At 37.5% G+C, this 23196-nt stretch overlaps 1 protein-coding gene across 1 annotated transcript in view; it reads right to left on the reverse strand.

Annotated features, from left to right (window-relative positions):
* LOC135205281 (protein kinase C-like 1B) overlaps nt 1–17642 on the reverse strand; it is a 51850-nt gene extending 34208 nt beyond the window's left edge. The window contains exon 1 of the mRNA XM_064235660.1: nt 17076–17642. Within this exon, the coding sequence (XP_064091730.1) occupies nt 17076–17402 (327 nt within the window). The 5' untranslated portion in view covers nt 17403–17642. The remainder of the gene's footprint in view (nt 1–17075) is intronic.
* Between the last annotated feature and the right edge of the window lie 5554 nt (nt 17643–23196).

Genomic DNA, 23196 nt, shown 5'->3' on the forward strand with positions numbered 1-23196 from the left:
GCTTGTAAGTCAAACGTGTCTTGAAAGAATTTGGGCCTTGAACAAATTATAAAATCTAATGTAAAATTGATGTGTCCTGCACCAACCAATTACAGCAAACAAATTAGTACTTTGAAAACAAATTAAAGTGTAATATAATTATGCCATTCTTATCAAAAGGTCTAGAGGTAATATAATGTAAACTTCTATATCAGAACCTGCTTCTTGCCAAATTTAATGATTTTTGTATCTCTTTCAAAAGTTTTAGCCATTGCATGGTTAAGGGTCTACAAAATACAACAAAAAAAAAAACAAGCCACCAGTACCAACCCTGGCTACAAGAGTCATTACAGTTAATTATAGTCAATAGTGCTTGTCGAGAGACTGTGGGACCAAGTTAGCAGGTACAGTACCAGAACAGTGCCAAATTCTCCTCTTCTAATTGGTATCTATTAGCACATTTAACCTGCTAATAAATCTATTATAATGCAATTATGAATAAAGATTCCTTCATAAAATCAACGAAATAGTACTACTACAGTATACTAAAATACGTACGGCCGATCGACAGGGAATTGTATCCAATGCTATTTTCATCAAATAACAGTATACTATACTGCCAATTACCTTGGCTATGATTCTGAGAGCAGTTATGAATGGTTAAAAAGATTTAATCACTTTATACAAAACCAGAATAGAAAAGCAATCTGGCCAAACCTAAGAAGTGGAAAGAATAGCGGAAAAAAAAAACAAAAAAAAACAAGCTATCTAAAACAATCATAAAACACACAGGTAAGAATGCAGAATTACACTATACTGAAAACAAAAACTATCAAACTCACTTCTTGTAAAAATAGAAAAAAATTAGTGGTCATAAAACTTAATACATCTGCCAGCATCACAGCTCCCAAGGAGTATTAGCACTGGGAAACTGAGGATATGGAGAAAAACATGCTTGAATGTGGTATGACTGCACACTTCCAAGTTAAATTCAACATTTCTTGGTATAGTATGTTCGCATATCAATTATGCTGATGAGCAATAAACATGTCAAACTACTGTAACATACAAAATAATCTCAACACTGCCATTTTGTTTTATCTGTCAACTTAGGATACTGCATCTTTAATGTAATATCGCAATACATGTACTGAACAGGTTAGAAATTCCTGTTACGCAACAAAAACTTTATGATGTTTACAGAAGTTAACTGAATGTATGATGATTTACCTATCAAATTAACTAAATGATCTGAGTTCAGTAACTGGCTCCACAAAAAGAATTGTCGTCAATACATAATGACAATAATAGATACAAATACAAAATTTTGACAATCTGTATTTTTCCAGGGATATGAAACTACGCTTACGCTTTCATAAATGGAGTTTCTCAGTACATGCAGAGAAACTTCCCATCAACAAAAGCAAGGATGGAGACGACATGATTGGAAGGAAGTTAGGTTGGTGGAGTCGAGTCGCAGAATGGTAGAGCTTAGCCAGATCAGGTCATGAGTGACTCATAGGCCTACCTAATAAGATTTAGTTTTTCTAGTTAAGTTAGTCAAAGCCACAGTGCACCTTACACTGAAAAATTGCAATTAAGAAAGCATAGGTTTATATTCCCATCGGAACAAACAATACTCGCTCGGGTCATTACTGTGATACTATTTATAATCAAAATTCTCCTCTGCAATAAAGCAATCACAATCCACAAAGTTCATACTTTGTGCAAATGCTTTGTTGTCATGAGGGCTCTAGGAAGCCTTATGTCATACCTTCTTTAATCTTGCTTGACTTTTGTTATTTTTCTTTTTCACTTTATTCTTTACCTCTTTCTTTCTTTTTTATCTGTACTGGGCTACCTTCCTTATTGAGACCAATGGGATTGTGGTGGTCTCTCTTCAAATTTGGGTTGCAGCTTGGCTATTTATAATACTACAGTAATTTGCAGCTTGGTTATTCATAATACTACTGTAATAAGTATAACAATACAATTCTTGGACTGAATACTTTTTGTCTTCCTCTTTGCCCAATCCAAATCCTAAATCTATAAATAATTTGTATATTCAGTTTCCAACAATAGCATTCTAAAATTGATAAGTTCTTTTACAATACATATTTTCATTCTACCCACAGGATGTCTAGTGTTTCAAAAGCCTGGCTTTCTAATAAGTAAGAAACATCCAACAAAGCATTAAACTACTATAAATGCAAGTTTTTCATTCCACTGACAAGGAAATCAGCTTACTGCCCAACTGCACGATAAGTAACTCAATTGTTCCATTATTTCTCAGAACATGAGGTGTTGTATAACCAACGTTACATTATAAACCTTCATAGTGCATTATCTGCTACGGATGTTACTGTAGGTTGTTGAGGAGTGAATGTCAATCCACTTTTCAACGTAAAGAACAGGATGTACTGATATCAGATATCATGTTCAGGATGCTGAATGTGCTTACAAAAAATTGACGTATTGCCACAGTGATAGTACTGTAGATATATTATATGGCTTGTGTTAATTCCACTAACTTATGAAAATGTACAACATAAACCATCTCATCATAGGTATACTGGTCAAAACGAACAAGCTCCTCACTATTGATTACTAATAAATTACCTTAATATATACATATCATTAACAACATGTCATACTAATGTCACTTACTCACAGCAAACTTTGGATAACAACATTATTAATATTCTAATTTTGTTTAAAAACTAATTAGTACACTGTAGTTTAAACAATATACAACTTCCCTTAAACACTGTTCTCTTAATACAACTATGAGTACATGGGCAAGTTATCTCGTTCATGTACTATCTTAATATATTCAACACAAAAACTTCAACACTGCATACTGCACAAAGTTAGTTTCCAAAAACATGACAAATATTTTTAATCAATTTGTATTTTTCATAGCTAACAAACCTGAGGTCTTAAAAACAGGATAATCTCCGAGTGGCCAGCTGGTAACCGGTTAAAACAATCAAAGATTGTACAGCAAGGAATCTGTGAGTTCTGGCAACACCTGTGCGAACGAGGCGAGAGCCGGTCAGAGACCACGCATCGCACTCCGTCACACGTTCATCTGGCTTGAACAAAAGTAATCGACTCGATTGCTTTGTTAAGACAATTATTCGACCAGACAAAACAAAGTTTCCATTTACAGGAGAAAACTGCTCAATGTATGTAGTATTATTAACAATAAATTCACAATCGGTGCTTTCACTTCCTTTGCTAAACTATACTGGCAAATTATTGACCTAATTCATTGGTAGCTGAACCACAGACTCCAATTCCAAATTTCAACATGATACTGACCTCAGATCCATTGTCATGCAAAGCAAAAAATTTCAGTTAATCAATAAACAAATGCATTCAGGCTGATCGCATTGGCAACCTGTGGCAAGTCACATTCGACTCTCATCCCCTCTTTACATTCTCGAAAGTTTCCACGACAAAATACAAGTGCTTGCTGTCTTTAGTATTGTAGTCCTTACATTCTGTAAATAAATGAAAAGGAATCGATCCAATGCACTGCAGGTGCGCTACAGGAAATTCTTCATTAGTGCATCCGTGCCGATAAATTCAAACAATACTACATGCTAACAGTAGTTCCATCGTACACAGACAATTTGGTTATTTTTTTCATTTCAATTCTTTCCCTTACTTACAATTCACAACAATAATAAACAAAAGTGAATGAACTCACATTTCACACAGATGAAACTGATCTCATTCCAGTTTGTTAGACAGTGAGTCAACTACAGAACTTCTGATTTCCATAGGGCCCTAATGATACCATGGTATGGTTCAATGGCTCCGTCACTGACTAAAACTCCTTAATGCCAACCTTTTAATATATCTGAACATTTAAGGGATTTTCTGATGCTATAAGACCTTCCAGTCAAAGGGATTTTTTTCAAATTTTTACCTGGCATTGTGCATCTAATACCTACTATGCTAGTGTTAGAGAGACAAAAATAAATTCAATCCCTGAGTTCATGTAATTTATATTTCTGACAAGATTTTCTATAACTTATATTTCAAGAGTTCCAACCTAAATGTTTCCAAATGCTAAATTTACACCAATAGGTGGCGTCACCTCTGATATATGATTTTTTCTTCTTTAAATTATGCATATGCTTTGAGAAAACAGTAAAATAATTACTGCTTAATTTGTAATAACTTCAAAACTAATAAGAAGAGAGCTGGTTTTCTGTGGAAGTACTTCTTTATTTAAGAAATATACCCAAACTGGTAAGTGGTCAAGAATAATAACAAGGGTACAGTTGATTAAAGAGAACAAAATGTAGAGTTTAGGCTAAAGGCCAAGCGCTGGGACCTATGAGGTTATTTAGCGCTGAAATAGAAACTGACAGTAAAATGGTTTGCAAAATGTGTAACAGGAGGAAAACCTTCGCAGGTGCACTGTGAAACAATTGTTAGAAGAGGGTGGAAAGTAAAATGGAAGAAAGGGAATATGAATGGAAGTAGTACAGGAAAAGGAATTACTAAAGGGGTTGCAGCTAAGAGCCTACATAAGTAATGCCTATAGTGCACCGCGTGAGGTGCACTGATGGCGCTAACCCCTATGGGGCCGATTGGTTAAAAAAAAAAAAAAATGAAATTAAATTAAAAGCATCCTTCTACAATGCACTTGGGAACAAATAATAATTTCAGGAGAGAGAGAGAGAGAGAGAGAGAGAGAGAGAGAGAGAGAGAGAGAGAGCGAGAGACGAAGAGCGAGTTGATGAGAGGGGGATGATTGTGAGAGAGGAGTAGGAGGAGGAGGGAGAGACAGAAGAGAGAGAGAGGAGAATGCTGCGAGAAGTGAGAGAGAGAGAGAGGAGAGAGAGATGATAGAGAGAGAGAGAAGAGAGAGAGAGAGAGAGAGAGAGAGAGAGAGATGAGATTTGGTTTACACCTATGGTGGTGGAGGATTATCTGGGTGAGGCTTGCCTCTATGTACATGGATTGAAACAATGCATATCTCCAATACACTGTTCATCATATTTGTTGAAAGCAATGATACCGGTTCTTACTTCGGAATTGGATAAAAGGAGCTAGATCAAATGATAACTAAGCATTGTACTGGGGTCACTACAATAATAAGTGGTATTTGAGCTTAGCTCTTGCAGATAACCAATTAACTTGTCTGATGTCAATTAAAATGCTATGATGGAGAAAATTCCATATGTCAGAGGCCATGAGTGTGAATGCCAAAGGACAAACAATCTTGGCTGGGTTAAGGTACAATGTAGTCAAAATTCTAACATTTGTTCTAAAAATGCAATGGAACTTGTTCCGAGTTATCCTCCAAAGGTGGTAAAGTACCTGGTGTTGCTACGAAAGTGTTGATAATGCATTATTTGACCATTTTTCACCCGATATACGCACGCGTTGCCGGACCTCACAAGACTCCTTGCTTTTCATCTGCGATTTAACCAGATCCAGCTGAGAGCTAGAAAATTATCCTATTGTTAAGACCGAAGGTTTGTTCGCATATGAACAACAGTTTGTTCTTTCATATATACTGTATATTATGACAATAAGTACCACAGCTCTCAGAATTTATGGCTCAGGGAATTTCATTGAGTTAATTCATTGAAAACTCAACAGAAAGCTTGTACAAGTGGTTAGACGCCCAGCAGTCAAAGGGAAAGCCAATCTCAGACCTGCTCAACACAGAGAAAGATCTCAAGATCACAGTATTGAATTCTCTTGGATGAGAGTGGAATGGAATATGAAATTTAGGCTTGATGCCAAGCACTGGTCTTGGATGAGAGTGGCAGAGGAACTATAAGGCCCCCAAGAAATCTGCTAATAGGACAAAAGGAAATGAGTGGCAAACCTAAGCCATCTGATACTGATGTTGCTAAAAGCTCTGAAGAGATGGGCCTATATATATCACATGTACATCCCTATAGATCTCTTAAAAGGTGTGAGGGCAAAAGCAAAATAAGGCATGTGTGACTGTGTTAGTATGTATCAATGCTCTGATATATCAAACCAATATATTGATTATTTCACTATTAAAAATACCATACACAGGGCTGCATAATGTTAACAAACAAGTTCACTTGACAAAGGGCACAGTAAAACTTGGGCCTATGCTGTTCCACGAAGATTTGGACAAGCCTGCAGGTTTTTAAAGGTGATCCCATCTACTAATGCCTTGGAACAAGCTGGTATACCTAATGTCATGAACTTAGTACAAAAAGCTGATCATGTGACAGTGATCTCAAAAGAGATAAAGAAAGACAGTGGCAAAGATGAAAATGAGGAAAAACAAATACTACCAACACTAATATGGAGTGTGACCATTACTCTGGAACAAAGGAAGACAATAGAAAAGATGAAAAAGACGCAGAACAAATATAAAGTGACACAGAACACTGCATCAGAGGCAAGACATTCTTGGCCATCAGTGAAAACCTAATCCCTAAATTTCAATGATTAAGGTCAGGGGAAGACGTGGATTGGTTACAACATACTACTGATAAAACCTGAACAAAATGTATATTTCAACAACTCGGGAGTCATTCACTAAAACGATCCACAAAGGGCATTCCAGGTTGAGAGAACAGTATCTGTTACAAAACAGATTTCATGACCCATTTAAGAAGCTAGTCCTTCACTCCCACACTGCCATCAGGTTGTAGATCAAGTTGCATAAAACTCTACATTAGTTGACATACGGAGACAGTACATGTTTTCTTACCAGAGTGTATGTACACAGATTTGTTCCCTACAATGCTTTGATTACTTACAACTAGGAATAAGCTTACTACTATCACCTGCATTTTGAAATTGTTTGTAGTTTTACAAGAGTATGATAAGAACTGATAAGGGGGAACTGTCAGTAAATACCGATACTCCTCTATGAATGAGTTTCGTAGAATAGACAAGACCCAAGAACGGTTCCTTAAAAGATGCTTGGTATAACATGGGTTGGCTTAGTTAATATGAGAGGATTGACATGTAGCCATACTCCTACAGGAGTGTTTTGTATAGCATGAAGTGATTGCCTGTATCAAAACCATTGGCAGAGTAAAGATAAATGGTCAATTTCATTTCCTGATTCTAACATTCTGATTATGAATCTGTTTGGTTGATTTTTTTATTACATACCTATGATTCCATAGACCCACAAACATTAAGCCACAATTTTTGATAGAACCATCATCAGTCAGTCAGATGTTTAATTACAGCATATCCTACAGTTCTCTCAAAGATGTAGTATATAAGATGGGATGTTATAGGTCGCTATAAAAATTGCGATTCAAGGACACGCATGTCATAACTGCTGAAAATGTACTAATTATACAATGTTATTATAATGTAGTTACACCAAATTGGCAACAATAGCCATCAATCGTTACTGTGCCACCAAGTGACGGTGAATTTTTGAGAATTCTAAAACATACATGGTCCAGTCACAACATCTGGCATTTGTCAGCATGTCATTACGCAACACTGAAGCAATGTCACGTCATTTGTCGTAATTAGATAATCAAAATCTTCTTATCTCGCAATTGCAACATGCACCATCCATTAAAACATCCGCCATCACTTAGCGCACGTTGTCAAACTTGGCGACACAGTAAAGATTCATGGGGATTTGGTCATACAGTCACAAGTTGGATGACTAGAAATACAAATATAAATGAGATAAGGTACTGTAATGTTCATAAAGATGAAAATGAAATAATAAAATTGACAAAAAAGGGGCAATAGAATGACAAACTTTGGAAATCTGAGGAATGAAGAAAATGAAGATGAACAAGAGGCCATCACAACTCTAAGAAGTTAGAAGAGGCCAGCAAGGAATGACAAATGAAAAAATGCAAAAAGCTGCTACAGGAACAGCCACTGACGAGCTTTTACAAATACTATATAAGACCCCGACAAAGGAATACACGTACATATATAGACCTCAAATAAGAAAAATGAAGGACTTGTATTCCATTAACTACATACATGATAAAGGTGATGTACTGCAGTTTAAACATAAAAATCAGGGGAATAAGACAGTGGAGTATGCTATGAGAATACTGTAGTGGAGTGCTGAAGGGAAAGATACAAATGGTTAAATTATCAATTAGCTATATTACTGCTTCATTGGAAGTAGGTAAGCAAGAGGAAGCACTTATGAGGCAACTACAAGTTGTAGAACATATTTCATTTAAAATGGAGGAGGAGGAGGCCATTCAAACGTCTTGAATATTTCTGTTACTTTGACAACATACAAGATTGTAAAGCTGGTATTAATAAGGGACTATTAAAATTAACCACAGCTTCAACAAACTGGAGTAAGAAGCTGGACTACTGGTAAAAGAGTTTCCCATTCATTAAGGGCTGGAATACACGAGAAAAAGCACCTCACAATTTAGAAAGTTGCTGAGGGATGTGAGGGAAAGAGCAGCAGTTACTAAAGAAATGACAATAACATCTACAGAAGTAGCAGAATGAAGACCAAAACATACCCAAGAAATCTCAGAGACAGAAAGGAAGACATGAATCAGATGGAAATTCAATAAGTGCAGACAGACGACAAAACAGAGTAGAGAGATGTCAATAAATTTCTGTCTACCCACATAGAAGGAAACCTGGCATACAAATGCTGACGATCATAATACATGACATTGTACAAAACGTTACGATGACTGGTACGTAATTCAGAGTTGCCGATAGACTGGTACAGTATGTTGGTTTTCCTAAGACTGGAATTGGCGGTTATAGTTTATCTTACAAAAAGATATTCTAATGTTTCTTGAACCTTTCAAGATCCAATGTGAAATATTGCCACCACTGAGACCTCAGGGATGTGTGTAAATTGATATCAATTAAAATTTCACTGAAAAATCATTTGGATGACATCTACAGGGAGTTGCAAGGGAGTTCAACTCCATCTCCCTCATTGTAAGCAGAGCTAGATATCAGAAACCATTGCCAGAGTTAATATACGGCTACTACTGAATGACAATTTGCCATAAGTCTGCCTGATGTAGAAAAATATATGTTACCTGAATGTTGATTTTTTTTTTTATAAAATGTGCAGAATTTTGTTTACGTTTACGTTTCCTATTTTGCTTTTCCAATTGTAAAGCAGCCTACGCTACAGCGAAGATATCGATTCATCTTCAAAAAGGTACCATACACTCATATTCTACCTTGAAAATTAACCCAAAAAGAGAAGCATCATAAGAAAATAGTGTTAAGTGTACAAATAATCAAATTTGTGTAATGTTCCATGGCTCAGAAGTCATAGAGTTACAACATTTTTGTAATTGTAGAACACTGACAGGTTAAGTAATTAAAATATCGTTACCAACAGCAGAAGTATACAAGGCGCTTTTCATCAGCCCATGGTAAATTCTAGTAGGTAAGCCTTGGCATGAATTAATGAAAATCAGTTTTTTGTGACAAGCAGTGTCCAAAGTTAAGTATATCTTAGTTTAACTAGACCACTGAGCTGATTAACAGCTCTTCTAGGATTGGCCTGAAGGATTAGATATTTTTACGTGGTTAGAAACCAATTGGTTACCTAGTAACAGGCTTTACAATTTATTGTGGGATCCAAACCACATTATTTTAAGGAATTAATTTCTAATCACCAGAAACGAATTCCTCTGGTTCCACGTTGGCAGAGCGGGGAATCGAACTCCGGACTACCAAATCAGTAGGTTTGTTTGCATGGTGTTTTTACGTTGCATGGAACCAGTGGTTATTCAGCAATGGGACCAAAGGCTTTATGTGATTTCAGAACTATGTCAACAGAGAATTTCTATCACCACAAATACACATCTTTCACACCTCAGTGGAATGCCCCGAGAATTGAACTCGCGGCCACCAAGATATCACGCTACTGAGGCGGAACCAAATCGGTGGACGAGCACGTAAACCACTCGTCCAACGAGGAACTTGTGAGGCAGTGTCCAGGAACCATGCTTGCAAAGAGCACACCTAAACACGTCATGTTACGCAAGATGGCCACAAATTTGAAACTGCTCAAATAATTGAAATCAATAAAGAACACTGTCCATTTCTCACCTAATTATAAAGAATAATTAATGATGTACACTATTAACTGCAAATACAGTAAATACAGTGCATAAAAGCGATGGATGCCTTGTGAAACACCATCAACTATAAGAATTCAATAAAAAGAAAGTCCCTACATTTGACATATGTGTATTGTTTGTGCACCACATGAACAACTTTAATAAATGGCTGATCAAAATATGGACAGTTTACAGTACTGTATGATACTTATTAACTTCGAATCGTATTCTATACTTTCCCTCTCATCACCTCAGTAGTATGTCTGAAAGGGGCATATAAATCTGTAAAATGGGGTTAAGAGAATACGTACTATACTGTAATGCTTAGCCTAAGCTAGGTTACTCCAAAACTACAGCCTAACACTGAAAAAGTTCATACCTTTCCTATGTGTAAATATATTCCCTATACAGCAATAAAAATGAAAACAAAATGAGGACTACCTTAAATTAGTGGACGCCTGAATAAAAAATTCAAAGCCTAGGCTACAAAAAGAGGTTTCACAATGAAGGCTATCTCGGTAAGACCATCCTAGGCTTAGGGTATATTTTCACTATATAATACAATTCAGTACTAGTATATATTCCAGGTATATAAAAATTTTACTTTTGAAAGAATGATATTTTTCTAAGTTCACTGGTCATGATGAGAGGTTTACAATGCAGTTGTTCCAACACCTATACCACATGGTAAGCATGAACATCAGCTTATGAAAAAGGATCTGAAAGCAAAACTGAAGTATACTACTGTGATCACTTTAAGCTATCATTGTCTATAAAGCAATGAATATAAAAAGGAAACAATTCAATGCACTTCATTTACTGTATGCACCTTAAATTGGTGGATGAAAGTGGGAAGAGACGGCTCGCAAATGGACCTGTTTCACAAATTGGAAATCTGAATACGTACTCAATCGAGGTTTAAAATCTGAATATGTACTCAATTGAGGTTTATTTGTATTTACTGTACTTTGTATATCTTGAAAAACAAGTTTACATAAACAAGTATACTATGTATTGTACACCATGTACGTGTATATGAGTATTTTTATATACAAAAGTAACTTACTAGTACGTACATACTTTCATAACAAGCCACAAAAACCAAACAATGCTTTAAATCCTTTTGATTAGGAGAATATGTATAAATATGCACATTACTCCAAAAAAAATCTAGTATACTAAAAGGACAAATACCTGCGGGTAAGTTGCGCTGTGTGTGTGGTATGGTTACTCACAAAAACAATCAACAAACTAGATCAACTTCCCTTGCATTAAAAACAATTGTCTTTGATGGTCGTAGTACTGTTCATCTTAACTGATTTCAAAATTACAAATCTAAAAAACATTGCATTCGTGCTATGCCGATTTGCGAAATAATTGTTGCAATCCATTGACTAACTTGGGATAGAGCTGCATAGGATGGTTTACTCTTCCAACAAACATCCTTAATTCAAGGTAAGTGCTGCAAGAAATTATTTTCCATACTTTTCTAACTTAACCTGACTAATCAGATAAATCACCCTACTCTATGGGACCCCACCATACAAGGAAATACATAAGAGGTTATATGAATAGCCAAAATTAGTCTAATATGCCTCATCCCTCACTTTTGACATTCAGTGAAACCTCATGCATGCCCTGATGGCTAATATGATGTTGAAGGTACAATAGCAACTATAACCTTTGAATATAAGGTTGTACAGAGTTGGGGCATATCCAATACTACACCTGGGCAATTTACCATGTTATAATTTTATTTCGTGTTACGTACTGTACCCAGATGATCAGCATAAAGGTGTCCATGTTTCAAACCAACTCAATTCTTGAACACCCAAAATTCCAAAACTATAATGTGTATAACAATCATATATACTTCCCCCTCATTATCATCAAGTCCTTTTCCCTAACAAGGAATGGTTCCAGAGAACACAAAAGACAATAGACACTGCCACTCTCACAACAAATCATTTACTCTCTTTACGAGCAGCAACATTCGCCTCAAATCCTGCAAGCACTTTTGTACTACCTAGGTAGCTTATCAATGTCCTTCCCTTCCTAAATCGACCCTGAAATTACCTTTTCATTTCATCTTCATAGCACTTTGTGTCTTCCTTCTTACTAATGCTTTTCAAGAATTTGTTTCCTTTCAATCTTCCCACAAGACTAAAGAAACTCAACATGCACTGATTCATCCTCTGACTTACACCAACCTTTTCACCACATTTCTCACTAAAACAACGCACCTCTACTACAGCTTAAAACCTTTTTCTTTTGTGCAAATTTACTATCCTCACCACTTCAATCAAGGGCATTGGGCTCAATAGTCCCATTACACATTTCAAACTAGTTACCAAAGACATTTCAAGCGTATTCCCAATCTTTTGCACACACCCTATACCTTCCTTGCTTCACCTATTCCATTAATTTTCCTCATTGTACCATCACCCCATCACCAACTATCTTACATCCTAATGCCTCAATGAATCAACTATTTCAATTCTTCTGTCATCCATATAAAAACCATTCCTCCATCTCCCTGATTTCCGCTTGCCAGCGCGACCTCACTCTTTTTTGCATTTACCCTCAACATCCCTCTCATGTAAACACTTTGAAGCTCTTTCTTTCACGAAGCTACAAGTTCTCTTTAATACCCTAATCAGTTCTGTATCATCTGCAGACATCAGCTCATCTATTTCACAGTTTTGCATCTACAACTAGTATCAGTTCTCTGACATCTTGCGCACCACCTTCTTCATCTTACTTCCCCTATCAAATTCTACAAGTCTCCCTCCTTACCAAGTAATGTCATGTGCCAATAATTTCAATTAGTTGCTTTTATCATCTCTGTCCTTATGTAACGGAACAAAAATTCCCATCACCTACTCATCTGGAACCTTTCCCTTACCTAGATGTACCTTTCACACTTGGCTCAGCTGCATGTATGGCAGCATCTCATTTAAGATGCCTTGAACTTCGAGCGTCTTTCAATTCTTCCACCCTTTAGTAGTCCTCTTTTTCCACTCTCAACTGCCAATTGCACAATCATTCTCAAAGTTATACCAACTTCTTCAATATATCTTATTCCCTGTTTCTCTCCACCTTTTACTCTGAGCGCCATTTGCTCATTACCCTTCCTCCCTGCATTTGCTTCCCCGCAACACATTCTTCACTTCCAAAAGTACTACAAGATACCCTTCATTTCCTATTTTTACTAGGTGTCGTCTTTTTCTCTATCTCTCTTTCCTCCTAACAACCTAAATAATGTTTCCTTTATTAAATCTTCCACTTCCTTAGTGCTAACCACCAGTTATGATCTATATTACTTCTTCATATCCTTCTGTAATCACAAATGCTCACTGCTCTAAGACCCTATCCTGGAATTTAACAACCATCCATTCCTCCCATTTTCGATGTCTTTAATGTTAGCCAATATTTCACCCACATCCCTGTATTACTTCGCTTGCTATACATATGGTATGCAGTGTACTGATGGCACTAACCCTCCCACAGGGGCTATAAAGAATTACCCAGACTAAACAATGAACGAGCAGTAACATTACCCTTGGTTCAGTTACCAGGCCTCATCAAAATCCAATGGTGAATTTAGTTATGAAAAATTTTTAGCCACCTTCAAGTTGTGATTCTGATCCAAGTTTTATGTATTACGATTTTTCTGACAATATCATTAAAAAGTATACAAATATTATGCTTGAAAATGACACCAGAATAAGTGTACACGTAAATTACAGCTAGAAGTAAGATATTGCTTATCACAACTCTGGCTCTAGGAAAAACAGGACTTGCAAAGGTTAATAAGTATAAGTATAGTACAATATTAATTCCTTGTAGATCTCAATTCCATATTTACTATACATATAAGTAGATTGCTTTAGCTATGTTACTACTGTATTTATCTGTGATATTCTCTGTGATATCAAAGTTTAATTACTGACCCAACCCAAGTAACTAGGTATCTTTTGTGGCCTACTCTGTTTATTACTATTTTCAACTCATGTTTAATACTTATTTATATATATAGTATATATATTATATATATATATATATATATATATATATATATATATATATATATATATATATATAATATATATATATATATATATATATATATATATATATATATATATATATAGTATATATATAAACTACAAAATTTGCACTGACATTATTAAATAAGTCTATATCATCCCGATATAGCCAAAACAGTCAGTCTACTTTTCAGGGTTTCACTAAATGAAATATAAAAACAAATGCAAGTTCTTCTATACATTTCTCATCTGTTTCTGCTGCTTCAAGTTTATAGTGGTTTGACTAGCATGGCTGTTCCTTCGTAAATGTTTGTCAAAGTGACCCACATGTTCGTTACACTTCTACTGAAGAATAAAGAGCATCTTTCAAACTCTAAATTGTATATTCCTGCAATGCCCTTAATCAGGCGCTAACCAGTAGCTTATCAATGTTTCTTGAGTGGTTAGATACAGTAACAAGAGCTCTCCATACTTTGATTCCAACACAGTAATCTATAAAAAAAAATGTGAGGTAATTTGATAAGTGTTTACTTTTTCCAGTGCTGTGGTAGAGGCTGTCAACAAAAAATGCTTCAAGGTAGAGCGAGAGATGATAAGGATCCATCAGCCTTATTTTCTCCAGAAAATGTTTCAGATAAACATTTCCTAAACAGCACCTGTTTACTATAGAATTGCAAATGTAGTCTAGTCATCATGACTGACTGCCATTTTTTAAATTTGGGAACATTCACTCACCACAGCTGTGCTTTTGACCTAAGCAGCATATTGGGTAAATGGTAACTGGCCAATTAAGTAAGTTCAGCTCAATTGCGGATAACACCTTCCCCCTCGTAAAACAAATGACGATAACCATTAGGATGGCATCCTCTGTAGCCATCTTCACTCATGAAAAAGGGCATAAAGATAGAAAAGAATACAAATTTTCATAATAAAACTTATTATTTGGATGCTTACTTATTATTAAAGGTAGCTTATATCCCCTTGCCTATCTGCATGGAGATATAAGCTAACTTCACCAGTAGGTAGCATTCATCTCCCAAAAATAGTACAAAATACCCCAAAAATCGCATATTATCCAAGAGGCTACTTACACGTAGCAGAAAATAATAAGGGTTTTAATCATTTCAGGCTGATTCAATCTACATTCCTGTAGCTTCTCAACACTTCAGTATACACTTGATGAGAGTTCTACAGGTCCCTCTGTAGTGACGTATCAAGGAACCGAACAATATAATTGCATACAATTTACTGCATGAGGTGCCTTGCATGTCTACTTGCTAGTTGCTAATGAAAGGTGTGAAATATGTCATTAGCGGTGGGGCTTATCTGATTATTATTGCCATGGATACCTTGGCACCATGTGAGCAAGTGTTCATGCGTTTGAATAAGAGGTAAACAAATACAGATGAATCAGGGGCAAGTGCTAGAGCGCATGTAGCCTCTACATGTACATGTGTAGGCTACATGAAGTGATTCTACAGTTCCAACTTGAGGCATTTTGACAATCCTTTGAATAATTCTAAGATTACAGTATTTCATAAGTGGGTGCTAATTATGCAATACTGTGCATAGGTATACAAGTTGCAGACTCACAAGAATAGCATTTTAGTTTAGGCTATGTCCTAATAGTACACTAATACTGTATTCGAATAACTACAGCTGCATGGCGTATGTGCTCATAATGTACTGATACTGCATACTACTGCAAATTGTATGTTAGCCTAAGTACATACTACAGTACATTCATTATTTTTAGTTCCACCTAACCCAACAAAAGATGCATAGCCTACATTCTAAAGAGCAAGAAATTAAAATAGAATATGGTTGCAGTTCATTCATAATTTTCAACATGTCTACACAAAACAATGATAGCCTATACCCGTACCTACAGGTACCATATAGAAAAAAAAAAAAGGTAATCTTTTACCTACCTGTAACATGAATGCCCTTATTATCTATTTTAAATGCATCAAAATCTTGCCTACAGGCCTAAGCACTGTCGTAGGGACAGATGCTAGTTTATTATACAATAGGTCACGTAGACCGCTTTAGTGATACGAAAGCATACAGAAGTTCGGATCTGTTGGCCCACGCTAAATATCGACGGTCTGATAATTACGACGCTAAATAGACCCCATAGGAATAGAGCTAAGCCTGCGATACCTATCTAGAGGTCATATGAATAAATATCAGCTAACTAAGCATAGTTAAATTAACAGTATACCGATGAACGAGGCCTACCTACGTCCAAAGCCTAGCCTGAATTTACCCGATGCACCTGATCACCTAACGGATAAAAAAACGGTAGATCTAAGCCCAGCTCTTTATTTTTTTCTTAAGTGTTTGAAATGAAAATTCACCTTGAAATTAAAAATCAAAATCGACCTCCCGGCTTTAAAATGGAAACCTTTCGCAATAACTCGCATAAATAACTAAACCATGGGTTGGTATTGGGTCCTGAATCCAGGCTGTAGCGTCCAGTGCACTGGTAATGGGTTCCAACGAGGCCTTGGAGGCTTACAATATTTAATTCATTATTTTTTTTTTGGTAATTCGAGAGAGATCAAAATCTATACAATTCAATGGCAGTGCCTCGTATAAATATACACACACAGACACAGACAGACAGACAGACATATATAGACCAGAGGTTTTTATCGAAGACCTGACATGACCATCATCATCATCATCAGCTGTCAATTTGGGGCACAGAGAGAGAGAGAGAGAGAGAGAGAGAGAAGAGAGAGAGAGAGAGAGAGAGAGTCTTAGATATCTACGACGGGAGGTCAAAGGGCAAAGGGGAAAGACAGCAGGGGGGAGGAGGAGGTGGACGACGACGACGAGGGAGGAGGAGACGGAGGAGGAGGAGGAGGAGGATGGTGGTGGTTCAGGGCAAGGGCATTTCAGGGCAGGGGCGGGGGTGTTGGTGGGTGTTTGGGGGGTATGGGTGTGGGAGGGGGAGGGGGGAGGAACTTACCCAGAGATCGGCATGTGTCTGGTTATCGGCACAGATCTCCTCAAAGGGCACCGTGGCGTCCGCGACGAAGTCATCATGGCCAACGGCCGAAAAGTGGAAGATTTTCAGGCCCAAGTGGACGGCGCCCGCCACTTCGTGTTCGAACCACTCGTTCCAGACGGGCGTGAACGTCTTCTGCTTGGGCTGCGTCTTGGTCCAGGGGACCTCGTCCACCTCGAGGGTGACATAAGGGTCCAGGGTCTTGTCCTGAGCGTACCGAGTCATGCAGTCGGTAAGGCGGAGGTCGGAAGCTTCGCATATTTTCACTTTGATGTTGCCAGTAAACATTTCCTCCTGTTGTGGATGCCTCAAGATCTCTCACAGGCGCTCGCTAAAAGCCCTGCCTCACCTCACCAGCAGCAGTAGGTCCCAGTAGTGCATAGGGGGATCGGGGCGAAATTAGGGCTTGTGCGAGCGTACTGCCACCCATTCAACACCATTCGATAAAACTGGTCGGGGCCTCATTACGTGTGTGACGTCACGAAGAAGAGCCAGAGAGTGGCTCCTGCTGCTGCTGCTGCTGCTGCTTCTGCTCCATGTGTTGCGGGGACCGCGTCGTCGCCCTCCCCCTCCCCTCCCCTCCCCTCCACCCCCTGCAGGGTAGGATAGGATAGGAGGAGGGCCGCCACCACCGAAGGGGTCATCCTCCTCCTCCTCCTCCGAGGTGCCCCTTTCCCGACCCCTCCGGTGGCACCGTCGCTCGCTAGATGGCACTCTCACCCCCGTCGAACCGCCACTTACGAGTAGGGCAATGGCTCGCTCGCTGCTGCTTCTCTGTACTTATACGTCAATTAAACTCAATTCCGCTGCTCGAAACACCTAATTATCATCGTAGAATTATAAAATGATAATCATTGCAGTAAACTAAACCTTCATACTTTCATTATCTCAATAATTCCGCTAAATAAACACATTCGTGTCTCACATCGCTCATACAATCCTCAATGCTGCCTGGCACAACAGGTATAAATCTCTATATATATAACTTCTCTTTAGTTACATATCGCTAAAATAAGGCGTTCCTGAAGCCTGCTGTAAGACCTGGCTTGGCAAATGATGAATATATGCGTTCTAAATCATCATTAAGGCTAAGGACGAATATAAAAAAATAAAAAATAAAAACAGTTCGTGAGCTTTTTCATGCCATACGTTCATTAAGGCCGTAGCAAATGGTTGGGGATGTAGTACGGACATCGTCCCTCAGTTATAGTCTCTCATTTTAGTTTAATACTGAATTCTGCATTTTTTAATATTGTAATTGTCATCTTTATACAGCTGCCATATAGCTTTCATGGTGATACTACAATTTTGGAATACAGCACTATGTGTAATAATACTAATGAGATTTTTTTTAGTAACATAGGACTATAGGTCATGTTTTCGTGTTACAGATCACTCACATGTTCACAGCAGCTATAATGCTTCCATCAGAAAAATGATAATGAAACTGAGAGACAAATATGTTAATGTGGAGATATGAAAATAAAATAACAGGGAATGCCTAAGGATAATGTTCAGTTAACACCTAGAATCCTAGGGAGAGGGTATATCCAACATACCTTGGAATTCAGGGTCAAGTTCCTCGTCCGATTCTCAAAAGTAGGGAATTTCAACCACTGTCAAAGGACCCATAAACGTTGCTTGAAAAATAAAGGTGCGTCTACTACTCGAAGAGAACTATATGGCATAAAAGAAGCATTCATTCAAGAAAACATAAATGATAAGAAAGGGTCCATTTTAATGACCAAAGGGCAGAGTGCTTTGCCTCCAGAATGAATTTGGGAGAAGAGGATGAACTGGTTTAGCTGTCTTCTAGTCGTGAGAAAAGAAAGAAAGAAAGAAAAACTGGTTTGGTGCAGAGTACACTGTGCGGAGCCGATTTTTCCTTAATTTTTAACCATGCTTACTTTAGAATATGGTTCTTGCAACGGAAGCAGTAATCTCGTTGTCCTTTTGACTAATTAATAGAGTCTAGTCTTGTTTTCATGATGCAAAACTCAGGTGTGTGTGCTCCTTGAAACTTCTCTACAAACTCACAATTATTTCGTTTTTGAGCTTTAGCTGTTTAACTGAACTTTTAATTGGAAAAGGATAAGAATTTTTTAAATGGCTAAAGTAAAATTCACTTCTGCAATAAAATATAAAAAATGTTGGACGCAAATTTACAGGTCTAGTACTTTATGTCTTCTGGTATTGGGATGGAACGAGACTAACATAGACAACCATTATAATTATTATTGTACCTCGTCCCATAAAAGCGACAATTTTGCAGTTGCATCGTTCTGATAATAAAACAAATATTGCATTTCTTTCTACTGAATTATTATTAGAATGGTCTTACGGACCACTAAAAAAAAAAAGTGGTTCTAAAGGCTGACACCAAGAGAATGCTTCCATAGATAAATTAGAATTCGAGCAACAATCTAGTTGTTAAGTTAATTTGTACTAATTTAGTACAATTAGACTTATGATTCTTTAAGTTTTCCATTCATTAAAATGACTGGACTTCGAACATGTTTCGCAATCACTTTGTAGCTATATATGTCTGAGTCAGTGGACGTAGCTTTGGTCAAATTTCAGCCTCCTCATGTCCATTACTTGCATAAACAGGGATTTAACATTCGCGTGAGGTTTATATAATTTATACGAGAACGTATTAAGTATGGTGTACAAAAAATCGTCTGGGGCTTTAATCCTTTAGCGCTTCAGTGGCAACCAGATAGTTAACAATGTAAAATTATAGTACTGGGCTTCAAAGTAGAACTTTCTACCTTGTTGTAGACAGCTCTACTATGAACATCGATGCCTAATTTAGTAAGGGAATAGTATAGTGTAGTTTCCCTTTTCGTTTCAGACGATATGGCAGAAAATCCCACGCCACAGTGAGATTTGGGGACCATCAACAAAAATGTCAGCGTCGTATACGTTGTACGAATTCACCATTTAGTTGCAGCTTTCCCGGCCCCCCCCCCCCTCCCCCAACCCCAGTTTTCCCTCCGAAACCCAGCTGTCAAGTGGTGCTTCCGCTGATCCTTTTTAAAGCTCTCACTACAACTTCTGCTCACGATTTCGTTTCATGGTTTAGGATCTGCGCTTAGTGTGACATCAACACATCTACAGCCACGCTTGTGTGGGGTCTAGACTCCTCGTGTCCGTGGTGCCATTTGGCTGGAAATGATTTTACTGTGAATGTCATTCTCCGCTTTTGCTATTGTTTGCATCATTCATACAACTCTTTATTTCCTCGACCATCTTACCTCTTGGCGTGAGGTTTTGTTCACTTCCTGTGTGTAGCTACAAACAGACAGGATTTCATTCTACATAGGAATGGAATGAAATGAGACTACTTTAGCTTTTCTCTTGTCATCATGATGGGACAAATGATTTGACACATGACTAGCGTGTTTCTGTTCCTTTTCTTAACCCAAATCCCTCTCATAGCAACTGCTTCGATATGTAGTCTCTGTCCCTCTTGAACCTTCAAATCACCAACTGATTTTCTTCCTATATCATCAGCTGACATGCGAGTCAGTGCGTTTTCAAAAATATCATCTTTACGAGATGTTGCTACTTTTATGAGCAGATTATTCTGTACATTCTCTTCGAATATTTGGCAGACTTTCTGATGGTGATTTCTAAAGATCATTCCAGTGTTACACACCAGAGGCCTAGCCGCCTTGATATTGTCACTGGACTTCTTTCCAGTCACTTCTGGCTCCTATGCAGTGCCTTACCCAACTGCTACCTTGATATTTGACACGGTGTCTTTGTAAATGGCGTTCCTTTCGAAATTCTGTTGACACATGAGACTTTGTTTGATAAGTGGCTTAAACCACTGTCTGGAACGCTGCTCTTGACACAGCAGCCAGCTCCTGAGATGAGAGCAGCATTTCTTCCTCGTCCTGTTTTGTCTGACCAATGAACGTAGACAAAATACATTTCTGGAAATATACATCACTAAAAGACCACCTGCTAGTTTTACCCCAGAAAATGTTGTTTACAGTAAGTTAGGGGGTAAATATTTCGTTTGTACCCAAACTGGACATTACAGGATGTGTACAAACAAGAGATGGGTCCCCCATTTTAACTTCATTTGGTCAAGAATTTAAAAGTCCTGAAATTATACAAATCTCGAAAAAAGTGACGCTTTATATAGTGACAAAGTTGACTTATTAACTCTTTCAGGTACGTGGAATAATTTCTCGTCCTGTTACGTTAAAGCTATTTCTAACTCTGCCTATCATCTACATAATATGAGCTTTCCATTTCAGAAATGTATCAAAGATGACACTCAAACAGTTTGTTTCAGTTGATATCTAGTTTATTCTAGGAGGTTCGCGTATCCACCACTATTAAGGCGAAAATTAGAACATCATGGTAAAGATGAATCTGGTACTGATTTGCAAAGGACTTGGCTATTGGGCTATTGATAGGTTGGTTTTTGGTCTCAGTTATACAGATCTCATCTCTACAATGAGATGCATTATTGTCTACGTAATTGCTTGATCATGCTTTTTTTTTAAAATTTAAGTATTATCTCAACTTTTTCAAAATTAAAACATTTGAATTCTGAGTCATGTTTGAGTGTTAATATACGTTATTGAGAGTTAATGAGGCGTTCAAAAATTTAGAAGATATAGGCCTATACTGGTAATTTCCTAAGTTCCATGCAACATCTTCAGAGGATTTATCGTATCGAACTTTGCTGTATCCTATGGATGAAGGTGTATCTGAATATGCTATAGATTAAACTCTAGTTCAGTGTGATTTACCGTTCGTATAACTTTTAAATTACCCTCCATTTGTTTTATTTTTACAGAAACACTGGTATTTGTTAGTTTGTTTCAGCTTAACTTGTCGATGCACGAGACATTCAGAGGTTTTGTTGAACGTAATGGATGGATGTGTTTCTTTGCTATTTTGTCTCTTCACTGAACCTGCACACTGGGGTGGCCCAGCCAGCTCCTGTCTTGTTCGTCAGTTATTAGATAATTACCAATTCCGAAAGCGTCCGGCGAGCTGGCTACTACTACTGCGTGATAAACAGGGTGCGGTGAGGAATGAAAGAGGCTTATTTGCTTGATGCTAGCTTGCTTGCCTCGTTCTAGATGAAGGAACAGACTCTTTTATATCTCTGTTGACATTTTTTTTTGGATTCACTCCGGCCTTGACAAGCCAAGTACTATTATCTGCTATCGGCCATCTAAAAGAAACTGGGCCATTTTATATAGCTACGCATTATTTAGCAGCGCACCGCTACTGACATGCAACCAGGTCTATACTGGACATGGTGCTAACTTGTGAAAAATCTATGGGAACCATTTTGCGTTTTTCACTCTCTGTGTAACAAATGATCACGTGGATATTAATAGGTTCTATTCATGTCTGTCATGATTGTACTCACTTTTGCAAGGTCTATGATTTGATCCAGTCATATAGTAATCTACCAGTCGACCAGACTGTAAATGAGTAATGTCCACTCAGGTCATTGTTGCTATGAGCTTTTTAAAGGCTCAAATCGTAGTTTTCTTTGTAAGGAAATTTGAAGAAATCTTAAAACATTTCCACAATATTTGATTTTTTTTCGTTTTTTTCGTTTTTTTTCGTACTTCTTTTTTACTTAGACACTTGTTGATGACCTTATGATGGGAAATTGGCCTCTCTATTGCTTCATAGGGGGATTATTGACCCAAAGTTGACCTAGAAAATTACTGAAGGCCTTATGGGGATAAATAATACAAAAAATGCAAATTGGGACATTAGATTATATAAAGTTCTCGCATACCGTTCTCTACAGTTCATACATTAATCAAATTTATTTCCTAATCGGCCTACGGCAAATATCTACGTCGGGAGGAGATGATGACATTTGCCTTCAACTAAGAAAAGAAAGAGAAGAGAACTTCCAAGGGCTGGGGGCGTAAGGGGGATGGGGGTATTGACACTCTTCTCGTGACCCTGTCATCATCAATTCATGTCATCAAAGTCGCCCAGAGACTATAAATCCTTCGCTCCCTCTGAATCGGCTTCAGCGTTTTGGTGTGTCCTAGTACTACAGGTACGAGTATCTATAGGGGATCGA

The sequence above is a fragment of the Macrobrachium nipponense genome, chromosome 49, assembly GCF_015104395.2.
Source record: "Macrobrachium nipponense isolate FS-2020 chromosome 49, ASM1510439v2, whole genome shotgun sequence".
Classification (NCBI taxonomy): domain Eukaryota; kingdom Metazoa; phylum Arthropoda; class Malacostraca; order Decapoda; family Palaemonidae; genus Macrobrachium; species Macrobrachium nipponense.